The sequence below is a fragment of the Caretta caretta genome, chromosome 15 (assembly GCF_965140235.1).
Source record: "Caretta caretta isolate rCarCar2 chromosome 15, rCarCar1.hap1, whole genome shotgun sequence".
Taxonomy (NCBI): Eukaryota; Metazoa; Chordata; order Testudines; family Cheloniidae; genus Caretta; species Caretta caretta.
The window spans coordinates 6,266,669-6,282,008 of NC_134220.1; the positions used below are offsets into that span (position 1 = coordinate 6,266,669).

Here is a 15,340-nt window from a genome sequence, read left to right on the forward strand (position 1 = left end):
GCGCAGACCCTTGTGCCTCTCCGGCTAAAGCACCAGCTTCCTACCTCGAACCCCACCAAGGCCTCAGCTGTTTACCAGTGTCTTTCCGTGCAGCAGTGTGTGCTGCCAGCAGCCCTCAATGCAGAATAGCTAGGGGGGGGCTCTTGTTTTTCAGTGCACCTTCTAGTTTTAAACAAAAACGGTTTTGTTTTGTTTTTTGACTGAATAAACATTTTTTAGTGAAATATTTTCATTTTGGTAAATGTTACCGCATTTTGGTGAAAAATTCGAAACTGAATGTGGAATTTCTTTTATTGTGAGGGGGGATGTTTAGGGTTTTATGTCAAAATATCAATTTTTCTGAAACCCAAACATTTGTACAGAAAATTGAAATATTTTCAGGGTTTGTTTGTTTTTTTTTAACTGAAAAATTTTCATGGGCCCGTTAAGAAAACAAGGGATTTTTTTGGTGTTTTGGCAAAATAACTTGCGTTTTCTACCCTGCGTTATTTCTCACCCTTCAATGGTCTCGCCTTGGTCAGCCCTTCAGGCTGGGTGGGGGGTGAGGGACACCCCAGCTGCGCGAGCGTTTGTTCAGACTCCCTGTCTGTCTACGTATCTATCCAGAGTACCTATACAGGGAAAAGAAACTCGACAGTAGCTAGAGGACTCCTCAGGCTAGCGGACAAAGGCATAACAAGCTCCAATGGCTGGAAGCTGAAGTTAGAGAACTTCAGCAAGAAATGAGGGGCAGTTTTTTAACACGGAGATTAATTCACCACTGGAACAATTTACCATGTGTTGTAGTGGATTCTCCATCCCTGGAGTTTTTTTAAATCAAGATGAGATGTTTTTTCTAAAGATCTGCCTTTGTTCAAACAAGAATTAATTCAAGAGCAACCCGTGGCCTGTTACACAGGAGGTCTGACTAGATGTTCACAATAATCCCGTATAATAGCTGCAGCAAAGTATGGTACTTCACATGGTGAGGGGGGCCAGTTACTTGAGCACCTTACAATGTGTAACATATTTATCTGTACAGCCCCTCGCTGATCTGGCACTAGAAACCCCTGGGTTTGGATTCCAAAGTCACAGGTTCAACCCCCATGCTGACAACCCACCCAATGGCATCAGCTTACGCTAATGCCATGAGAGTCCATTGCTGTCAACCCAAATGGCATGTCAATACAGTTTCCTCCTCTGGAAACCCCAAGAGACCTCTGCAGAGAACTCCTTCGTGGGCCAGTCTGTGGCAGAATGGATGTAGGATAGATGAGGAATCTCAGTGCCTGCTTTCAAATCCAGCAGCAGCTGAGCAAGAAAAGGGGGAGAGAGGTGGGGTCACAGAGAGCTTGTCAATCTCTTTCCTCCCTAGAAGGAATTCCCCCCCCCCCTCCCCGATTCTTGAAAACATAAAATGGAAGAGGACAGGACAATTTTCACCTTAGCCATAAGAGCCCAGCACAGGGATAGCAGTTTCAAAGACATCACCCAGCATTCCCAGACAGACATCTCTGTTTGACTGAGCAGAATGGGTTGATTTCAAGGGGATTAAAAAGGGAAAGATCATAGGGGTCTTAAAAAACCCTCCTTTACAGATCAGTGCTAATCTTAGTATATGTAATGCCATCAAATCAGTGGGATTGCTAACATGTCTTGGCTCTTATTTATGCTGTTTGTTTCCTCCTGGTGTTTTTCTCATCAAGAATCTAAATAGATGTGTGTATCTTGTTCACATGCCAGCTGGAGACTGCCAGAAACCAGCTACTCCCCCTAACATTGCAGGACTTGCAAAGAGGGAAGTAGAGGAGCCAGCTACACTGGCTCTGTGCCAATGGGGACTGTCTTACAGTGGGGGTGGGGGGGAAATTGGACTTCTCTTCCCTTTGTCCCACCGGAGCAGCACAAAAGGTGCAGATCAGGACCCAGAATTACCCCCCTAAATTATAAACTATGGTCCCTTGACCTTGTGTGTCACAATATGTTCAGCCTTCAGGCTGCAAAAGTGGGGAACCACTGACTTAGAGGATAAAAACCTACTACTGCCGACAGCTAATGGAGCTACTCCCTTAACTCAAGTGGCAGGGGCCTGTGCTTTGGTACAAAAGTTTCTGGATTCAAACCCTACGGAAAAGAGTTGTTACATTTCCACAGCAGAGAGGGAGGGTGGTCCAGGGGTTAGGGTATCTGCTAGCAATCTGAGTTCCATTTCTTGCTCTGCCACAGACTTTCTGGATGACCTTGGGCAAGTCATTTATCTCTCTCTGTCTCAGAGCTCTATGTGTACAATGGGGTAACAGCTCTGCCCTGCTTCACAGGGGTAGTATGAGGCGCTCAGGTTTTCCAAGTAGTAAAGGTGAGATAAAATCACAAGATGGTGACACTGGGGCAGCCTTGCAACCCAGGCAGAAAATGGCCGTGCAGCTTCGTCTGGAAACAAACGAGAGACGCAGCCTTATAGAAATACTGAATTTTTTTTACGTGCAAAAAGTTAAATAGTGGACACTATTAGAAAAGCCAGCATGTTAGGGCGTGCTGAATTCTGGCTACAACATCCAATATTCACGCCTCAGACTAATCTCACCTTACACAAAACCTTCCCCGACACCTGCAGCCTGCAGCGTAGGCAGTGAAGTGACAGATGTAGCTCCAGAGAGATTGGCCCAGCCTGCTCTCTGCCCCCATGCGGAGAGGTCCAGGCTGGTGAGACAGGGATGCTAAACCAGAGGGCACAAGGGACCTCCCCAGAAGGCATGGGCTGTGCAACCACTAGGCGAGGAATTCCAGTGGTATTCTACACCAGCTCAAGCTTTCATCAAGGTAAGGATCAGCCCACTGATGCAGGCCAGACCAGACCAACCCAGCGGCTGATCTAGTTTGGTAGCCTGTCTCCTGGCTATGCCGAAACAGAGCTACAGTCCATCCAGGGCTAGGAGCTCACCTCTGAGAATCTCTCAAATCTATGGTGGGATGGGACCTCGAGCCCAGCCCCCTGCTCTGAGTCAGGACCAAGTAAACCTAGCCCACCCCTGAGTGGTGTTCATCCAACCTGCCTTAAAAGCCTCCATTGGAAGCCTATTCCAGAGCTTAACTGTCCTTAGAGTTAGAAAGTCTTTCCTAATATCTAACCTAAATCTCCCTCCCTGCAGATTAAGCTCAGTTCTTCTTGTCCTACTGCCAGTGGACACGAACAGTGATCACGGCCTTTTATAATGGTGCTGAACATACCTGAAGACTGCGATCAGGTCCCCGACTCCCCCCAAGTCTTCAGACTAAACATGCCCCAGTGTTGCAGAAGGTGTCAGTTACACTGCATGGCCTGGTGATCAGGGCAGTGGATAAGGAGCTAGGAGACCTGGGTTTATGCCTGACTCAGCTGTGTGACCTTGGACAAAGTCACTTCCTCTCTCCGGGCCTCTTTCCCATCCTTTGTCGGGCTAGATTGGGTCTGTCTCTCGCTGCGCATCTGTGCAGTACCTGGCACAACGGGGCCCTGATCTCAGGGTAGGCCTGAAGGGGCTGCTGGAACTGATGTTGATAATAATGCACAGCGTTGTGTGGAGGTGTGTGCCTTGGGGGAGAGCCTTCCTGCCGGCTGGCTGGTGACGAACCCATGCCTGGAAGTTGTAGGCAGGTTGGGAGTCCTAGATTTAGCCTCAGCCTGTGTGATCCAGCGTTTGAGGCAACATGATGTGACCACAAGTTAGAAATGCGCATCATTGCTGATGTGTGGACTGTTAAAACCAGCATCCCACACTTAAAATAAGGCCCTGGATAAAACTCCAGAGCTCTTCCTCCCTCCCCCCCCGGGTGGTGCCTTGCCAGCCTAGGCCGCCATGACGTTCTGGATGCCCAGCTGCTCCTTGAGGCGCTGCAGCTGGGCCAGCGTGATGTTGTTGCCCCCACACACGATGATCACCAGGGAGCCCAGGGCATGGCCCAGTTTCCCCTCCGCCTGCAGCTTCTGCACCACGCCGCTGTAGATGGCAGCCAGCGCCGCCCCACAGGCTGGCTCCACCAGGATCTTCTCGTCGTCTGCATGGGGGGGAGGGAGGAGAGATGGGGGAGGGGCTAGCTGGTGGTCACTCGCCTATCACACATCCGCTCGGGGCAGGAGGCCTCAGCTAGCAGGGGTGGGAGGTGACACAGAGCTGGCTGCCCCGGGTGGTGAGCTCACTGCTGGCCCATGAACGGGGAGGGGTCCCTGGTTCGTGGACTCAGTTGCACTCACTATCTGTTTCAAGGTGCCGATTGGGGGGAAAAGTTGGCCTTGATCCATGACAGCTCTCTGAGGAAGGGCCAGTGGAGAGAACAAGCCACAAACGGGCTGGAAAAACTTGTGGTGGGCTCACTCAAAGCTTGGAGAGAACGACCTGTTTGATCATGGTCAAAGCAGCCACTGCTCTCCCCTGCATTCAGGGACACACAGGGCCTAACTGATACCCCCTGGGATAATGAGAACATCAGGGGGTGCTCTCACTCGCTCTCTGTCAGATTCCCCTCCTCCGCACCATGAGTGAAACAGGCCGTTTCTGAGAGAGGAAGCAGGGAGGGGATAGGGTCAGCGCATGGAGGTAGCTTTACATTAGCCTGTCAGGGACTTGGGGACAGCTGTGGCTCTAGGGAACACAGCGGGTTGCAGGAGAGGAGTTCTCATTGGCAGTCACAGGATGCATTGTCCCTTTAAGAGGCAGGGGAACCAGTTTGGAGGGAGGGATAGCTCAGTGGTTTGAGCATTGGCCTGCTAAACCCAGGGTTGTGAGTTCAATCCTTGAGGGGGCCATTTGGGTCAAAAATTGGGGATTGGTCCTGCTTTGAGCAGGGGGTTGGACTAGATGACCTCCTGAGGTCCCTTCCAACCCTGATATTCTATGATTCTATGATTCCCTGTGCAGCTTCTCAGTGGGGCCAATTTAGCCTATCTGGTGCAACTTCAATTGGTGGCATGTCCCAGCTGGGTGGGGCCAGGCGTGCTTTCTATAAAGAGGACCCAGGCTGAGAGAAGGTCTCTGCTGGCCCTCTCTGGTGTTAGAGAGACAGATGTGCCTAGAGCAAAGGCCTGGGTGGCAGTGGGCAGAAAGAATCTCAGAGGAAAGCCCCAGGGGTGGGTAATTGTTTGGGGCTCAGGATTAAAAGCCAATGCATGGGGAGGACTATTTAAAAGCTTCAATTGTCAGGGGGACTGGGAATGGGAGAATCCGGTGCTCCTGCACATCAGGAAGGGGAGTGGCCCAAGATTTAGGAAGGATCTGGAGAAGCAGTCCCATGTGAAATTTTTGTTAAGAGTATGGTTTGGGCTGGGAGAGGGCCCCTGTAACCCAACCTGGCCAGTGGGTTTTAAAACACCCTGTCATCTGTGGGGGAACACTTTTCACAAAGTGATCACTCTATAGATGACCTCTCAGCACTCCTCATCAAAGGAAACCTGCACAACCCTTTCAAAAGGTGAGCTGGGAAGCTTAAATTCAGAACTTTGCTAGATACTAAAAATCATGGACTAAACAGACACACTAGATTTATGGCTTATTACAGCAATCTGTAACCTGCTAACAACGCCCCCCAGCTGCCTTCTCTCCCTTCCTCCCGTGCTTGGAAGGGTGTTAATGGGGCCACCTTATGTTGAATGGTCCCCTGAAATAGGTGTTAACTACTTATGCTAAACAATCTGTTCCAACTTGTATTTAGCTCTGACACTTGTTCCCCAGACCTGAAGAAGAGCTGTGTCTGTGTAGCTCGAAAGCTTGTCTCTCTCATCAACAGAAGCTGGTCTAATGAAAGCTATGACCTCACCCACCTTGTCTCTCTAGTCTAGTGGGCTCTATAATGATTTGTGAGACCTGCAGGGATGTGTACCTGCCACTAGGAGGCAGCAGGAGGCCTTGACCTATTACAGGCACAATCTGGTGCTGGGACTGCACCTGCTTGGGGGTGGACAGAAGGGAGATGGTCAGGGAGGTGGTCAGCCATTGTGTGTGAATGAATTGGCAAATGAATGGGACACAGACAGTCCTTGCCATGCTGTATGACTGGAACCCCTGGCCATGGTCAGCGGGGCTATTTTAAATGTTTCTATTCACCTTTGGGGAGCAGCAGTGTCTTGGGAAAAAAGGACTCTTCTTTGGCATGTTGCTGTCTGTGAGTGTGGGGGGCCTCACGCTCAGGGAGGGGCCTGTTACATACCCACAAATTTTTCGATGGCCATGACTGCCTCCTGGTCCGTGATGACCTCTGAGAAGACTGGGTGCTCTCGGGCCAGCTTCAACGTCTCCGCTCCCACCGTCTTTGCCCCAAGTGTCTTTGCGACGCTGCAGCCAGGAAAGGAGAAGAGGAAAGAGACACGTCAGCTGGTGATAAGGGAGTCCCCACAGCATACCCTTGTGACGTCAGCGCTCCCTATCCCTGCGAGCATGCAGGCAGCCAGTTTTTTTCAAGCAGGGCCCTGTGGGATCTTGGGGTGGAGTCTCCACTGACCCCCACGTTCCCCTTGCCAGAGCAGGGATCCCTGCATTCATGCTGCATCTCTCTGTGCTGCTACCACATCTGGGTAGCACTGAGCAATCCTTTGTTCAAGCATCTTCCCTTGCCCCCTGTCTTTGATTGGGCAGACAGCCCTTTCAGATTCTTCCTTGCTGTCATCAGGTGTGCGTGGCATGAGTTACCTCCTGGTGAAGCCTGGTTCCTACCTCTCCCTAGAGCACAAAGGAGCTTAATTTTGTAGATCTGGGCTTAATTTTGTAGATCAAGTGCTTACTCCCATCTGCAGTGCCCAGAGAACTTTGCCCCCGGCTGCCCCTGTGGGGCAGCATTGTTGTGCTATGCACAGGAGGGGGCTGGGTGGAAGAACCCCATGGGAGGAGTAAGCTAAACCAAAATAGCATCCAAGACATGTAGGCTGCAGAGTAGAGAACAGGGAGGGGATTCATGAGTCTGCCGCCTCAATTCTCTCCTCCATCAGACCCCAAGCTGTGGTTCTGCCCAGCCCACCCCAAGCCATGGCTCCTCTCCCTTAACATCAGGTCACAGGCCGAGCGCTCCGATTCGTCCTCCTCCCCTCACTCACCTGGTGATTTCTGGCAGTGTCACCAGCTGTCCAGCAGCCATGGCAGCATTCAGGCTGTGCGCCCCTTTGGTCTCCATGGCAACAATGGGCACATCCTCCCAGCCCACCTCACGGAGACCCTGGACCACTCCGCACAGCATCCCGCCGCCTCCCACAGACAGGGCCAGCGCCCCAGGCTTGGAGTCCAAGTGTTCCTTCAGCTCCTTCACTATGGACGTGTGGCCTTCCCTACAAGGAGATAGCAAGAGAGATTGGGACCAGGGGAAGGGAAGGCCATGGCTAGAGATGACCCGAGATCAACAGTCCTGACCACGTTTCTCTATAAGAGCCTGGAAAATACAGGTCTTGATTTTTTCAGCAACACCAGTGTCATCCCACTGAGTTCAGTGGAGTTACTCTTGGTTCACTCCAACATCAGAGAAGCTGGGTCTCCCCCCAGTCTGGGATACTTTGGTTTAGCAGCCTGAGACAATTTCAGCTTTGAAAGGCTGCACTCCAGAGTCAGGCTGCATCTTGCTGCCTATGGGGATGAGTGACACCTCAGAACAGGCCCAGGCGTGAGAACTAGAAGGCAAGGGGTTGTGTGGACAAGCAGGCTGAGGTCCCGCCTCTGATCAGGATAGGAGGACCCCTCTAGGTCTTCCCAGCTATAGGACTTTCTAAAGCACTTGTCATAATGGTACTGAGACACAGCTGTTGTTTTTAGGGCAGGGGTGGGGCGTATCAGTGCAGTGGTGCTGGTGAAGCCCAGGTCTGAACGAACATGGAAATGGTCATGGATTCCCTTTCTTATGTCCTTTAGCTCCCAACCCAGGTTCAATGCACAGCTATCCAGGCTAGGCTGGTGGTAGCAGCTTCTGTGGGTGTGCTGACTTTAGAAATTCACCATGTGGTGCATGTGGTCAATAGATGCTCACGCTCTGTCCAGCAAACTTCATGCTGGATCCCATGCCTGGTGCGCCAAGAGATGGTGGCCACACTAATGCAGTCCAAGCAGAGAGTGGACTTCTGCCACAGCACCACCTCTTGTTAGATAGTCCACCCCTTTGTGTGCAACACAGAATGACCTTGTTGGGGCTGCATGCAGTCGGATTTAATCTTGGCCCATGGTTACTCAGGCTAGCAGGGATGTTAATAGGCAGCAATGGCTAAAACAAAGCCTTCCAGCCTCTGGTGTCCCCCTCTCCCTCAGGCCACATACCAGATGAGGGGATCATCGAAAGGAGGCACATAGACCCAGCCAGGGTTGTTCTTCACCAGCTCCTTGGCTTGTTCTATGGTCTCATCCAGCATCTGCAGAGAAGAGACGTTTATTAGCCACTCACAGTGGCTTATGGACAGAACCATGAACCTCACAGCCCGTGGGGCAGCTCCCTCTGCAGTCCTGGCTCTGGGACATGGTGGGAGAAGATAGTGAGGCTCTCACCCCAGGCAGGCAGTCTGCTCTCTTTTGTATACCCCCTTACCCAGACATGCACATACCTACCTCTCCCACAATGCAGACAGTGGCCCCCTCGTCCTTCAGCCGCTCGATGGTGAAAGCTGGCGTGGACGTGGGCACGAGGATGGTGGCTGGGATGCCCAGTTTCCTGGCAGAGTAGGCAGCTGCCAGGCCAGCATTGCCACCTAAAAGCAACCACATCGGGCCTCATGGTTTCCTGCATCCCACCATGCAGTAGAAGTCATGGTGCTGCCTCTGGTGCCTCCCAAAGCAGTGTGTCCCTCTGCCATCTTCTCGTTCTGCCCTCCCCAAGCCTTGGGGCTGCCCAGGAGTTTCAGGAGGTGTGGGAATCTTGCAGCACCCCAACAGGTAGACAGTGTCAGGGTGTGGTGGGGAGGATTATTCCGTCCCAGGAACTCAACATTGCATTTCCCATGTGACCAAAGATGTCCAAAGCCCTGTTGCCACCCTCGCATGACCCACACCAATACCATCACTGGGGCTTCTCTTCCCTTGGCAATAGTCCCACCACTAGCAGCACCAGCCAGCAGGGGCAGCCTGGATTTGGATCCCTGGGCATCCTTGTGGGCATTATTTACATCCAGGCACAAGGAGAGGAGCCAATGCCCGTGAGTTTCTGGGGCAATTTGGGCTTAGGTGTGACACAGCCACCAGCCACCTCAGGGAGCCAGGGCCTGGGTTGGTGTATCTCACCTGAGGAGCATACGAAGCGTTCACAGCCTTTTTCCGCCCACTGTGGAGACAAAGCAAGAGGAAGGAGTGAGTGGGAGCGAACGTGGCCGCAGCCGGTAACCACACGAGAGCGGCTCCTCTCTCGGCAGCCTAGCCCCTCCAACCCCTTTGATATTTCAGGTCATTCTCCCTGGGGGCTCCTTTTATGCCTCGTTGGCCCCTTCTGTAGAGCCCTGCATCGCCATCAAAGCCGCCATGACCACGCAAGGCCAGGCAACAGCCTCCATTCTGCTCCCGCAGCCCCAATAATGTGGAGCCTCAGCAATTTCCACCCTCCCCTTTCAGTCTGAGAGCAGAAGGTTAGGTGGGTGCACACCCAGGATCAGGTACCCGCTATGGGACTGCTGTAGTCTGCTGCTCAACCGCAGTCAGTCGGACGCATTGAAGAGATGTAGGGAGCATAGCTAGTGTCCCCTCCAGGTGGGCACAGGAATCCAGGCCAGGTTCTTCCCCTCCTAGGGGTTACACCAGAGTCCGTTCCAGGTAGGTACAGGAATGCAGGCCAGGTTATCCTCAGTCACCCCTAGTTAGAGGTCAGGCTTCCAATGAGCCAATGCTCCCTACAGTATATTGGATTGCTGCAGAGAATGCCCAAACTGGATTGCTGTGCCTGCTGCAAATGGATCCCAGATTCCCAGCTACCCCCTGTCTCTCCACCTCCTCCCACCCCCAACCCCCACCAGCAATGGCCCATTCCAGCTTGGCTCTGCAATCTTCTCCCCCCACCAGTCGAACACTCAGCCCTTGCCATGGCCGCTCAGAGTCAGTACCGTTTTACAGAGGTGGCCGATGCCCCGAATTTTAAAGGAGCCCGTGGGCTGAGCATTGTCCAGCTTCAGGTAGACATTGGTGCCAGCCACCTTGGAGAGCGGGACGCTGTCCCTCAGGGGGGTGTTCACATGCAGGCTCCTGACAGAAGTCATGCTGGGCTCTGAGGGAATAAGGGAAATAAGACCCATCATCAGGACCCTGGGTATTCTGTGGGTTTACTGTGGAACCCACCTCTTGCTATGGATTTATGCTCCAGGGTCTCAGCTCCCATTTTATAGGGGTGTGAGCTGCCCATTCGTTTCAACAAACCATTAACTCTGAAGGCTAATAATGGCTCAAGTGTCAGGATGGTTAACTGTTTCACTGCTGATCATTTCAGCTAATTTATTTATGCCTCACCTCCAAATTACCTCCTCCCCAGGCATAAAAAGCCTCAACTCCCCCTATCCAGCTGTTTCCAGCTTCTCCCTTCTCCCAGGTGGACAATGCAAAAAAATCTGTGTCACAATGAAAGTGTGGAACCAACATCAAATAAACGGATTTAATCTAAGACAAATGGGGGGAGGGAGGTTTGCTGCCCTGAGTGGCTCATTCATTTCCCTATTTAATTAATTAAGCCCCATCCATATTCTAAACGCAGTGAAGCAGCCACATAGTTACCAGGCTGACTCACAAGTGCTACAGCAACCAGGGGATCTTGGTGCAGAATCTACACTCCACTTGCCCTGGGGTACATGGGTCCCTGCCTAAAATGTCACCCTCCCAAGGCTCTCTCTGGCCACCTCTATCCAACCGTCGTGGCCTCAGGTCCATCCACTCCCTGTTCTCAGCTCTTGGTGATCTGGTCCCCTCTGTGCTCCCCAGCTGCAGGCCATGCTGGACTGTGTCTGCCGGATTTGTCCGAGTCCCATTCTCTCTGATTTTCACATTAAAAACTTCCTTTGCCCCTTAGCTTATGGCTCCCTTTGGCTAAGTGCTTTGTGTCCCTGTGTGTGAAAGATGTCATCCAGGATGAACTGCACTGGGGGGAATGGGATATGGGGCTTGAGGGGCCAAATCCAGACCTGGCCTGAGTGCCACTCCCATGTGACCCCAGGTCAGTCAGTAGAGTATATCCTGAGCCTCATCATTCATTTGTGTCTTTCTTCCACTCCTGTCCTGTTTTCCATGTGGCCTGCTAGGCCATGGCTGCCGTGTTTCTGCCCTCACTCACCCTTCGATTCTCTCCTCAAAACACGGCGAGGCCGATAAACCCAACTTTCCCCCTCAATGATAGGTAGTAAATGACACCCCCAAAACAGACCATGAACCTAATAGGATGCCTGTGTAACATCCCCACCACAGGCCATCAGCAGGGCTGCAAATTGGGGCCTCCAGGAGCATAAAAAGTCCTTGCTGCTGCCACTTGAGTTAGAGGAGCTTAACAGTGGTAGTGGGCTTTTATCCTCTACATGGACCAGCCACTAGAGGGGGACCTGGCATACTCAAGCACTGCCCCCCTATCCCTTGTCTTTCTGTATGTCTGGAAGGTAGGTTCTTTAGAGGGCAAAGACCTCCCTTCATTTTTGTCTGCAATCTCCGTAGAATGCACAGAATTGATATATCAGTGGAGCTGGTCAAAAAATGTTAAGTTTTTTTTCTTCCATGGTAGTGGGGGGGGGGGGGGGGTGAAATTGAAATTGTTTTCATTTTGTGCTCATTTTTTCCACAGAATTTTAGGGATTTTTATAACTATATAAAAATACTTTTGGGGTTTTCTCCCCCTTTTTGCTTTTTCCTCTCCCTGCCTCCAAAAGAAACACATAAATGTTTCTCAGTTTTCTTTGAAAAATTTCAGCCAAACAAAAAAAATTTGATTTGGTCAAAACGCCATTGTTTGTTGCGGGGTGGGGGGGGGGGGGTGAGGGGAAAGTTGTCATTTTTAAAAAATTTTTTTTACCAACTCCATGAATCATTGATTATTAGTAAACAGTAGATCTGGCCAGCAATATGGTTTTCCTGGTCTGTGAAAGCTTTTGCGATATCAAAAATTTTTCCCTTCCCAAATCAAGACAAAAAGTCAAACTTGAAAATTAACACAAATTTGAAATCTGAAACAAATTTTGGTTCTGGTCAATTTACATGTTTTGTTCCAATTTTGACCATTTTTTTACTTCTAATTAGCTTAAAAGTTGAAACAAAGTTATTCTGAGTGGGCAAACTGGGATTTTTTTATTTAGAACATGTTGAAATGAAACATTTTGGCAATTTTGAAACTTTGTTTACAAAAATTTCAGTTGAAAAATTTCTCAAGACTGACCTTTTCCCAGAAAAAGTTTCAGTTTTGACAAATCAGCATTTTCAGATGGAAAGATGTTTTGGTGAAAAATTCCCAACCAGCTGCAGTGATCCTGTGTAGCATTCCCACCTAGCTATGTGTGGAATGACGTAGGGGTTTTTGTCCCGTTCCGTCACTAGAGCCCATCACCCTAGCTGGGCCTAGTTCACATCTAGGCAGAGGACTGACAGTACCATGGTTCTGAACTCCTGTCTCGTCCCAGAAGTGGAGGCAGAGGCGCAGTGTTGGAACATGTGTGTGTGAAACGAACCCTGCTACTGCCCGCTGCATCTGTCTTGTGACGTGAGGCCAACCGGGGGACTTCATTCTGAGCCCATGAATTGTGGCTCCATAGACATGCACAAGGCAAAGATCCTGCTACTAACTCAGGGACAGCCTATTTGCAGGGGGGACACCATCTCTGAGCTGAAAGAGATCCCCCCCACCACGCTGCAATGCTGCTGGAAACCCTTCTTTTAGCTCTGAGCCTTAACTCAGTGCCATCCCATTTACAGCTGATCCCTCTGGAGAATCATTTGTCAGGGGAAATACACAAACAGATCATCTCTGTGAAGGCAAATGGCTTGGCACGTGTGGCTGGGACACGGGGGGGGGGGGGGGGGAGCGAAGAGCTACACCATTGCCCCACAGCGTCTGCTCTGGCCATCCAGCTGACTGTGGCTCCAAAGTGAGTCCTTGGTTAGACAGGCAATGGCAGAGATGCAGGGACTTGTGAGTTAAAAGCTGGAAAAGGAAGGGAGGAATAAGGGGAGGGGTCCCCAGAAATCCAGCAGGGAAACAGACATTCTTTGGAATCCTGTTTATTGCTGTTAAAAGTGTGCAGAGCACCATGGAGATGCTGACTCCACATAGGTTTGAGCAGCTACCTAGCATGTCATAGGAACCCGATCAGTAATTACTGGACTTGCACTGAACAAAACAGTTAAGGGCCAGTTTTGTGCAGAAGTGGCCACTTATTCTGGCCTAAAAGACATCTCAGGTCAGGCACCAAAGAAACCGAGACAATCAAAAAATCAGTGGCCAGTTTTGAAAAGGATTGTCCTTCGTCTTCAAAGATCTTCAGCTGCTAAGATGATGAAAGCAGAATAGGTAAGTAGGAGCACTTCAGAAACCTTCCCTAATTCATCTCACCAAACCTCACTTCTGAAGCTTTAATTCAGCCTTCCAACAGCCCTGCGAGCCAGGGAAATGCTGTTATCATCGATGTGTAGATGGGGAAACTGAGGCATGGAGTGATGAAGTCACTTGCCCACGACCCTGGAAGGAGTCAGTGTCAGAGCTGGGATTAGAACACAAGTGCTCCCAGCCCTGAGCTCCGACCACTCCTTCCTATGTATTTATTAGTAACAGATAATAATCTCATTGTGTGCTGGGAAAGGAAGAAAGTGAGGCACTTACCGGTTAGCGTTAAGGCAGAGCTAATGTATGCCCTGATGGCTTATAGCTGCAGCTGTTCAGTGCAGGAGTGAGCAAGGCTGCCGGTCTCCTGTGGTCCCTTCTCAGCAGCGAGGGTAATCTGTGGAGTCACTGTCTCATTGGAGGATGCTAGTCCCTTGGCAAGTTTTATAGGCCCATGGTTTTTGCTTGGTGGCCAATTGGGGAATGGGGCACCCCCCCACACCTCCTTGCCTCTGATGTCATTCCCCTCCCCTGCTCAGCAGAGAGATTCCAGCTAAAGGGGAACCAGCAGCAACAATACCGAAAGGGAAGAGAGGTCAGGGAGGGAGAATTCTTCAGGCTCTTTGCAAAAGGAAAAGAGCTTATTTCAGGCGCTCCCATGCCAAAAGGAGGGTGACGCACACTGGGGAGGGACATTGCTCAGACAAAGGTTCCTTGAGTCAGATGTTTCTAAGCCGGCTCAAACCAGGCTGAAGAGCCAGGTCTGGAATTATGATTAGGGGGAAAGGCAGGGGGGCCCTTTTGCTTTCACAAGGCCAGCCAGTCCTCTTGCTTTCTCAGAGAAATGCACGCAAGGGACTGGAACAGATGAAGGGAGTCCATAAACGGGACCACTGTTTATCCAAACCTGGCTTAATTTTATTCTCTCTCTCCTACCCCCATCTTTCTCTCACTCCCGCTTCCCCATGAGACTTTGGAACGTTTGCATCTCTATAGTTAGCTACCTTTTAAGAGGCAGTGTCATGAAATGATTAAATGGGGTGGGGGGGGGGGAGGGGAGGAGGACTCCAGGGTTCTATTTACTCTTGATTTTGTGTGATCAGGGACAAGTCAGTTAGCTTTGCTGGGCCTCCTCCCTCCATCTACCAGCACCTCCGAACTATTTCAAATTAGAAATAACAATAATAATCTCCGTTCATTCCCAGCCTGTAGAAGCAATAGCTGGATTGGTTTGGTATTCTGTTTGGGGAGGGAGGTGATCTAGACAGTGCGAGTGTGCTGAGTAGGAAGAACACACTGAGGGAAAGCTAAGTCAGAGAGAATTTTTTGAATTTAGTTCTCAAAATGGTGAGCCTGGGGTCTCTTGTGGCAGAGAGTTCCAAAGTCTATGTTCCAGTTCTTCTGAAAGTTTTGTCTCCTGCACGCTGAGCCTCCCCATATACATTCACAGTTGTGTAGTTCTGGAGGGACGTAGCTGTTCTGTGTAGTTGTGATTGTGGTGTTACTCAGGTAGCCTGGGCCAGTCACAGGGATGGTGCTGAGAATGAGGACAGAAGTCTTGCCTTGGACTCGCTATTCAATGGGGACATGGTACAGAGAGCAGACACAGGAGGGGACAGGCACATGACCTAGCCAGGGGGCTGCTGCATTTTGTTCCAGTTGGTGCTTTTTCAGGGTGTGTTGTAGACCTAGAGGGCCGGAGCCTACCTCACTTATACCACTCTGAGCCTAGTGTCTACCAGTGACTTCCATGAAGATTCACTTCTAATTGACACCGGTGTATGGGACGAGAATCTGGCCCAGTGTGTTGCAATACACATGCCTACATGTCACAAGTGTATGATTCACTGTGGGCAGGTCTCTGCCAATGGGTTGGGAT

General features: G+C 50.7%; 1 protein-coding gene across 3 annotated transcripts; it reads right to left on the reverse strand.

The window, feature by feature from the left end:
- Nucleotides 1–273: 273 nt before the first annotated feature.
- Nucleotides 274–14,110, reverse strand: LOC125622762 (L-serine dehydratase/L-threonine deaminase-like). Of its 3 annotated transcripts, none has more exons than XM_048821090.2 (8): nt 13,741–14,110; nt 10,004–10,164; nt 9,195–9,234; nt 8,526–8,665; nt 8,241–8,332; nt 7,040–7,267; nt 6,160–6,284; nt 274–2,409 (listed from the first exon to the last, which is right to left on the reverse strand). In XM_048821090.2, exons 2-8 carry the CDS (start codon nt 10,154–10,156, stop codon nt 2,249–2,251), a joined length of 939 nt encoding a protein of 312 aa, XP_048677047.2. In that variant the 5' UTR covers nt 10,157–10,164; nt 13,741–14,110; the 3' UTR covers nt 274–2,248. The 3 variants fall into 3 exon arrangements, with proteins under 3 accessions (XP_048677047.2, XP_048677048.2, XP_048677046.2); XM_048821091.2 differs by having other exon boundaries at nt 274–1,290; nt 13,741–14,108; XM_048821089.2 differs by lacking the exon at nt 274–2,409 and adding an exon at nt 2,435–4,014 and having other exon boundaries at nt 13,741–14,107.
- Between the last annotated feature and the right edge of the window lie 1,230 nt (nt 14,111–15,340).

Bases quoted from the DNA above. Each gene is read 5' to 3' on its own strand.
- LOC125622762 (XM_048821089.2), bottom strand. From the start codon at position 10,156: ATGACTTCTGTCAGGAGCCTGCATGTGAACACCCCCCTGAGGGACAGC. The intron at 8,333-8,525 runs GTAGGTATGTGC...TCTTCTCTGCAG, and splicing joins CTGTCTGCATTGTGGGAGAG to ATGCTGGATGAGACCATAGA. The intron at 7,268-8,240 runs GTATGTGGCCTG...ATCTCCTTGTAG, and splicing joins TTCGATGATCCCCTCATCTG to GGAAGGCCACACGTCCATAG.